At 35.8% G+C, this 8,169-nt stretch overlaps 1 protein-coding gene across 1 annotated transcript; it reads left to right on the forward strand.

The window, feature by feature from the left end:
• Window positions 1-639, forward strand: LOC132272003 (uncharacterized). The gene has a single exon (XM_059773507.1). It carries the CDS (start codon window positions 1-3, stop codon window positions 637-639), a length of 639 nt encoding a protein of 212 aa, XP_059629490.1.
• Window positions 640-8,169: the final 7,530 nt, after the last annotated feature.

Consider the following 8,169-nt stretch of genomic DNA (forward strand, 5'->3'; position numbering starts at 1 on the left):
ATGGGTGACTTCAATGTCATCCTAAACATTAGAGAAACTCATGGGGGTTCAATGAGATGGAGCAATGTCATGTCTGATTTTAATGATTGCCTACAAGAAACTGAATTAGAAGACCTTAAATTCAATGGAATTTTCTTTTCTTGGAGCAACAAAAGCATGGGGAATGCTTGCATTGCTAAGAAACTTGACAGAGCTTTGGTTAACCCTAGATGGACTAAAGAATTTCCCATATCTGAATGCACATTCCTTCCACCAAATATATCTGACCACAGCCCAATTATAGTCACATTGGATCTTAGCACCCCAAGGAGACATGTTCCTTTCAGATTTTTCAATGCGTGGTCCACTCACCCAAAGTTCCAATCTTCAGTCCATAGTGTATGGTCTACTTACATCAAGGGTACAACTATGTTTCAGGTGGTACAAAAACTGAAGATGTTAAAGCAGGTGCTGAGATCAAACTGCAAGAAAGATTTTTCAGAGGTTGACTCAGAGTTGCAAGCTGTGAAGTTGGAACTGGATTCCTGCCAAATGGATTTGGACAACACTTCCAGTGATCACAGCCTCAGATTGATGGAGAAGACTCTCACCACTGAATTTCTGAGACTGGCCAATATTCAAGAGGACATCATGAAGTAAAAGTCCAGAATGACTTGGCTTAGACTTGGGGACTATAACTCAAGTTTTTTCTACAATTCAATCTGCTCAAGATCCAATAGAAATAAAGTTATTTCCCTCTCAACTGATTTAGGTCAAACGTTATATGATAAGGAGGATATCAAGCTTCAGGTGGTTGCACACTTCCAGAATATGCTTGGATCCACACCTCCTTGCACCCACCACATCAATGATCTATCACCCTTTATCACAGCTAACCTACCCATTCACTTTCACCACTCCCTTAATGAATCCCCAACCCACATGGAGATACAGAACTGTATGTTGAAGCTTAACACAGCTAAAACACCAGAGCTTGATGGCTATAATGCCGTCTTCTTTCACAAAGTTTGGAATATTGTTGGAAGATCAATCATTTTGGCCATCTCAGAGTTCTTTAGGAATGGGAAATTACTGGCCAAGGCTAACCAAACCTACATTTGCCTAGTACCAAAATGCCAAAACCCTTCCTCTCTACATGATTATAGACCAATTTCATGTGTCAACACAATCTACAAATGTATTGCTAAATTACTTGCAATGAAGCTGCAGGAAACCTTACCAGAGATCATTGACCAATTCCACACAGCTTTCATCCATGGCAGGAAAATTACAGATCCAATCCTACTCACCCATGAACTTCTAAGGGGGTACCACAAGCATTCCAAACCAGCAAGATGTGCCATCAAGATTGATTTAAAAAAAGTTTTTGATTCCATCAAATGGGATTTCATTTTCAATTGCCTCAAGCTCCATCAGTTTCCACATAAATTCACCTCTCTCATTCAGGCATGTGTGACATCCCCATCCTTTACTATTGCACCAAATGGAGAGTTCCAAGGGTATTTTAAAGGAAAGAGAGGACTGAGGCAAGGGGATCCCCTCTCACCTTTCCTTTTTGTTATTGCAATGAATGCTCTCTCTTCCATCATCAAGAACTTTGTGGACAAGGTGCACACCTTCAGATATCATTAGAGATGTAAGGATCCAAAGATCACCCACCTTTCATTTGCAGATGATTTGTTTTTGTTTTGGCATATCCATCTAATTAAACAGAAATTAAGAGTTTAATTAGAGACCTTTCTCAAATGATGAGAGAGAGAGAGGAGGAGGAGGAGGAGAGAGAGAGTTTGTTACCTTTCTGCATGATGTTGTTTTATCCAAAGAAGAGTTAGAAAGGAAGATTGCAGCTGCAAAATATATTTGATTGAGCTTAGATGAGACTTTCTATAGCCAGTTGAACAAGATAAAAATGAATTATGGAGTAATTTATAAGACACCTTGTTAATTTTGACAACCTGGTTTCATGACAGTGGGACTGACATCTTAGTAAGAGTATCATTTTCAATTGCACTCACATTCATTATGTTTGGATGGAAGACAGGTAGTTTAACTTCAGCTTAGGCATTTTTTTTAAATAATCACACTCCCAAATTTGATAAATTGAACAATGACACTCTAAATTAAAATAAAATAAAAATATCTTATGAATTAAGATAAGATAAAAAAAATGTATAAAAATATTTTCTTTAATTTATGAATTAACTTATTTGAATTATTAGTTGAAATCTTTAATTACAAAGGTGACACTGTAGAGTACTCTAGAAGGCCATACCTGATTTGAGTTATATGTGCATGGTGTTTGTGGCAATGATTTGAAGTATCATATCATTTGCCCAGTCAGGTATCTTTCATGGTTAGCCTTTGTTAAAAGCATATTATTCTTGGAATGTGAGAGCTGGCCGGCCCTCCTGAAGTATCATAATATTCTTGGAAGGTGCGATCTGCTAGCTCTCATGGTTATTCTTGGAATACTGAAATCATTTCCCTTTAATTGTGTGTATTAAATTGTGTTTTTTCAAATAAAATAACTCATTTTTATCACTGAAAATAATTATGTTGTCAACAAAAGGGAACACAAACCATGTATATGTTTCAAGTTGTAGGCTATTCTGGTTTTATCGCTCCGAAATGAAAAAGTTAATTTTGTCCATTTAAATACTTTGAAAATATTAAAATAATATATTCATAATTTAAATAAGTCAATTCATAATTAAAAGGATAATAATATACTTTTATCTTAATTTGGGGTGCATTATTTAATTTATCAAATTTGTAAAGTGTTATTGTCCAAAAAATGACTGAGTTATAAATATATGTTTTTAAAGTGTCCCACAATTAAATAGTGAAACTTATTCTAAAGCCACGAGAGAAGTGTGAACAATTTATTTATTTATTGATAGTGGACAATTTGAATAGTGATGTTAATACAGTGTCAAAACCATGTGGGGGTTTTATCCCGTCATTAAAGTTTGTATTGAAAAGTGGCTAAGAAAAGACTTTGATGATTGGACTTCTTATATTTATAATATTTTGTGTTTGGTAAGTTATGTTTAATTTAAAATTGTGTAAGTTATGTTTAATTTTAAATGGACCTCATCTATGATTTGTTATAATTATAGGAAGTTCTTCTGTAATTTAGGAATTTATTCGGACTTATCCTAAAAATGAAATCATCAGACCTCCTTTCTGTTACGTCAATGCGAGTCAAGGACGAATTTTGCTCATGTTATGCATATTGAATAAATTAAAATCCGCGTCTTATCTTCACGCGCCTTAACGCTTTTTTATCCTTTTGCTCGTGCTGACAGTTTCTTCACTAGCTGATCGCAAACCATATGGTTTATAGATACATATAAGTACACTAATATTAGGGGTGACAAAATTTGACATGACCTGCCAACACGATTCAAACACGACACGAATTAAACAAATTTAGGTTGACCTTAAACAGGTTCGGGTTGTAAACGAGTCGACTCGATTAACCCGTTTACTTAATCGTGTCGTGTTTGGGTTAAGGGGTCCAACCTGTATAACCTGTTTATACCCGTTTAACTATACGTATCATAAATAAATTTCTATTTAAGTTTCAAAATAATTATCTAAATTTGTATTTTATAATTTATTCTTTTGTAAATTAGAAATTATTTAATAATTTGGTTGGATTGGAACTTATATTTTTTTAATATTAATGTTTGATCGAGTATTATTATACGTGTAACCTGTTTAATAAATAGGTCGGGTTAGTATTCAGGATTTCTGATACAATTATTAAACGGGTTGTGTTCGGGTTGAGCTGTTTAATAGAATATCTTCAGATCGACACAACACAATTACGACCCGCGAACACATGTTAGACTCACCTTTGTAACTGCCATTGCCGCCGCCTCATCCTTCACCACCCAGTTAAGCACCATCACCGGCAGCGGCAACAAACTTCCCATTGGCGGATGCGAATTCTATGACGAAGCGAAAGTACTTTGGTGATTATGAGTCGGAGATCGGACCGACGAGTTATACTTGTCGACAGCCATGATTGCCTTGGACGGCAAGTAAAGCCACTCTCATATGTGAATTAGGAGTCTCCCAATTTGAACTCACTTCTCAAAGGGATGTCAGGGGTTCAAGTCTCAAAAGAGACAAGCATGTGTGGGTACCAACTAAAAAAAAAAAAATTGAACTCAAATTTGTAAAAATATAGTTATGAGATCTCCTCTTCAATGATTAATACTATTAAATTGATCACACACACACATTGACGACGGCCGTTCCAATACGCCAAACTGAATGTAGTGAATGTGTGGTTCAAGAAAAGCCTTTTATGTCAAATTTAAATTTATAAAAACCACTATCAACACCACTACTAACGTAGCAAGAGTGAGTAGGGATCGTCCCAAGGGATTATACGTGTTGGAATTTCAACTTCGACTCTAGCGTACCAAATAATTGCAAAAGAGAGTTGGGTTGGTTGATTACTTCTAGAAAAGAATTAATTAAAATGCAATAAGATAAAGAGTAAGTAAGAAGGAAAGGTCTTGGGGTGTAGAGATTACCACCAAACAATACTATTCCAAACCATAATCAAGTGACTAATGAGGAAATGAATGTGTTGCAACAATGTTGTGTGTGCAAAAGACATTCAATTGGTAAGGGTGACTCAACAAGTGCAAATTGTCTCAATCAACATGTGTGAGGCCACAATACATCTATTGGTAGAGGAATATATTGTCTAAACATCATGTGAAGATAACAAAATAACAATTCAAGTCATTGAACCTTTCATTAAGCTCATAGTCCAAGCAATCCATAATGATGATTTAGTTAAACATGCATTATCTAAACATCATGTGAGAGGTACAAAATATCTATTGGGAGAGGAATAAATTGTCTAAACACATATGAAAGATACAATATATCATAACTAGTCATTAATCCTTCATTAAGCTCACAATCCACATACAACACAATATTAGAGGAATATGCCATTTGGACTCACAAGCATGGGACATCAAACATCAAGAGTAAATTGTCCTCCCATCTAACATTACACTACCACTACACTAAATCTACACTACTAGCATGAAAATAAAGCTATCTAGACTAGGGGAGAGGCACAAACCATCAAGAATAGACATAAACCATCAAATGAACCAAAATAGCATTCATTAAGCATATCATCTTGATAATCTCTAGATCTATAGCATCAATACACATAGACATGCATCAAAAACACTAAATCTAGAGATAAGCACATGAATATCCTACTCTAGCATACATAGACATATGGATAGAATAGAATAGTCAATTGGAAGCATTAAACCATACAAACCATGAAATAATCAAGATTTATATATACATGAATATCAAGATGTATCATACAACACTAATCCCTCAATAATACACAAGATTAGAGTATAGAAAGCATGCTTGGGTCTAACTCTAGCCCCAAGAGGATGTCTAGCCACTCATGGTAGTGATGATCCAACCCTCAAGGGCTAACTCCATGGCTGCTCCTTGTTGGTGAAGATCTCCTCCAATGGTGCTCTAGCTTCCATCCTTCCTCCTCTCCAAGAATAGCCTCCAAGATGATTTTCAATGTGTGACAAGAGACTCTAGAGACTCCCTCAAAAAGTGTATCATATTCCTTATATAGGTAGGTCAAATACACCCCATGATGAGCTGTGGTCGTGCAAGACATATTCTCCAATGATTGGATGAAGGACGGAATAAATGAGCTGGACTTTAACTTTTTCTCGCTGGAGGAAGTTCGATCGATCGAACCTTAACTTGGATCGATCGAAAATGGGTTTGATCGATCGAATTGCATCTTGGATTGATCGAAGTGGTCTGTCTCCTCCGGATAATGACAAGGCTGGGATATTTTCAAGATATTTATAGGGAAAAAGACAAAAGTGGTTGGTAGGCGTACAGCTGTGGATAAGATCAATCATTTGAATATGACAAAATAGGGTTCGATCGATCATAGATGATGTTCGATCGATCGAACTTGGAATTTCAGCAAAGGCCAAGGTTGGATCTATCGAGAAGTACTGTGATCGATCATAGATGTTCGATCGATCGAACTCTAAGTTGGATCGATCGAACTTTTCAGCTGCACAACTTTGATTCCTTTTTGCTCCTTTCTTTCTCCACTTTGCTCCCTCCTTTGGTTTATCTCAGGATTGCTTCAATTAAGCTCTTATTTGGCTGAGTTAGCTCAATTTTGGGATTAGTGCCTGAAAATATAAATAACACGTAATAAGTCTAAAACGGCAAAGTAAGATAGATAAAGGTACTAGAATGCTTAAGCTTAACGGGTTTAAATGCGCACTTTTCAGTACTCATCACACCCCCAAACTTAAATATTGCTAGTCCCTAGCAATGAACTAAGAAGTAAAGGAATGAAATAAACAACTATACAAGTATAAACTGGAAAGCAAGTAAAATGATAACACCATTTTCGTAGGGAACACGATTGCATTTAGCATATGCAACAAGCCTTTTAAACCCCTAGTGGACGAGTAAAGTCTCGTGAGGGTTTCCAGAAATGGTACCCACAAACATTAAGCTCATTCTTTCAAAAGAGGCACCAATATTGTAAACAAGCATTGGGAGAAAACTAATTCAAGTATGCAATTTTTCAACCGTTTCTAAGCAATCTCCCAAAATTTTAATATCAAGCAAGCAAGTATGGTCCTCCACATATCAAGAAAATGATCATGAAAATCGAAACAAGTTTAGAATCCATGTGAGAGGTCCGGCATCAAGTGTGTTGCTATCTTAGCCAACTAGAGAAGTAATCACATCCTTACCCTCAAACTAGCACACAAATCTAGTACCGATCATCAAGATAAGAGAGTGGACCTTTTATTAAAGCTTTATTGTTCTAGGTGTGCTTATTCTTTTCACTCATTTTCTTCTTCTTCTTTTTTATTTTTTATTTTTTATTTTTTATTGAGGATCAAAGATGGAAATATTGTGCAATGTGTTGATCTCTTAAGCTTTCTAGAAGATTCATGTAGCGAGCTTTAGGTCAATGACTCCCAAACCAGATGGCTTTAGGGCATTAGGTGTTAAGACACCCCAACGGACTTACAAACTCAAATCAACTAGGCTACAAATCAAGACAACAACCATCTAATCATTTCCCACTTCTCGCCTTTTGGGAGAAGTCCTCACTTTTATTGCTTTTTGCAACTTCCTTTTTTTTTTCTTTTTTTTTTCTTTTTTTTAATCAATTATTAACCTAGAGTTTGGGCCCTCTACCATTCGGCGCGAGAAGTTCACTGCTTAATGAGGCAAGAATCCCGGCTACTCAATGAAAAGGGGTTGTTATCCACCTTTATCAAGAATGAAAGCTTTCAATGCACTACTAACCCAATTGGGATATAACCAATTCAATAATCAACAAAGCATGTACCCCACAAATGAATGCTAGTGTGCACCGGTGCTAGTGTAGAATCCTAGAATGAATCTCAAAACAATCACAAATTCAGGATGATGTGGACCACAAATGCAAGCAAGATATCAATCTTTTGAAAAATTTACTCCTAAATGGCATCCTCAAGGCATACAAGGAGTATTGGACTCTCAAGTCAAGCAATTTTTAAATTTTAAGCAATATAGTCCTCAAAAGATCAAAATCATAGCTAACATCAATCTCAAATCTCAATCATGCATTTAAAGCTCAAATCTTAAGTAGAATACAACAAGACACCTTACCCCAAACTTAAACCGCACATTGTCCTCAATGTGCAATGAGAACAATGGAAAAAAAAAAGTGGAAAGAGTATACCGTGGTGGTGTAGACATGAAGCCCGGTCATGATCCAATTCGAAAGACGTCTCCCCCAAACTTGGAATCAACAACCTACTTGAATAATCACGCTAGTAAACTCACATCAAATATCAAATGGGATAAGAATAATCAAATCAAGCATTCTAAGGCAATGTAACACATGATGCAAGAGAGATATAAGATCAAGCCCTAACTAAAGCATAAAGTATGCATGACTACACATAAGGGCACAATGATGAATCTTTTTATATTTTTCATTTAATGAAAGCAAGTATATACAAAATGTAAGAAAAACAAAGAATAAAATGCATGAACAAAATATAAAAAGAAATTTAAATAAGGCAAAATGTAATGAAAGAATATGTTCAATGTAAG

Source organism: Cornus florida, unplaced genomic scaffold (assembly GCF_030987335.1).
Source record: "Cornus florida cultivar Cherokee Brave unplaced genomic scaffold, ASM3098733v1 CherokeeBrave_3.0.0_Hap2_Chr01, whole genome shotgun sequence".
NCBI classification, from domain to species: Eukaryota; Viridiplantae; Streptophyta; class Magnoliopsida; order Cornales; family Cornaceae; genus Cornus; species Cornus florida.

What these genes read in the sequence shown, in the direction of transcription:
- LOC132272003 (XM_059773507.1), top strand. Translation starts at nt 1, where the DNA reads ATGGGTGACTTCAATGTCATCCTAAACATTAGAGAAACTCATGGGGGT.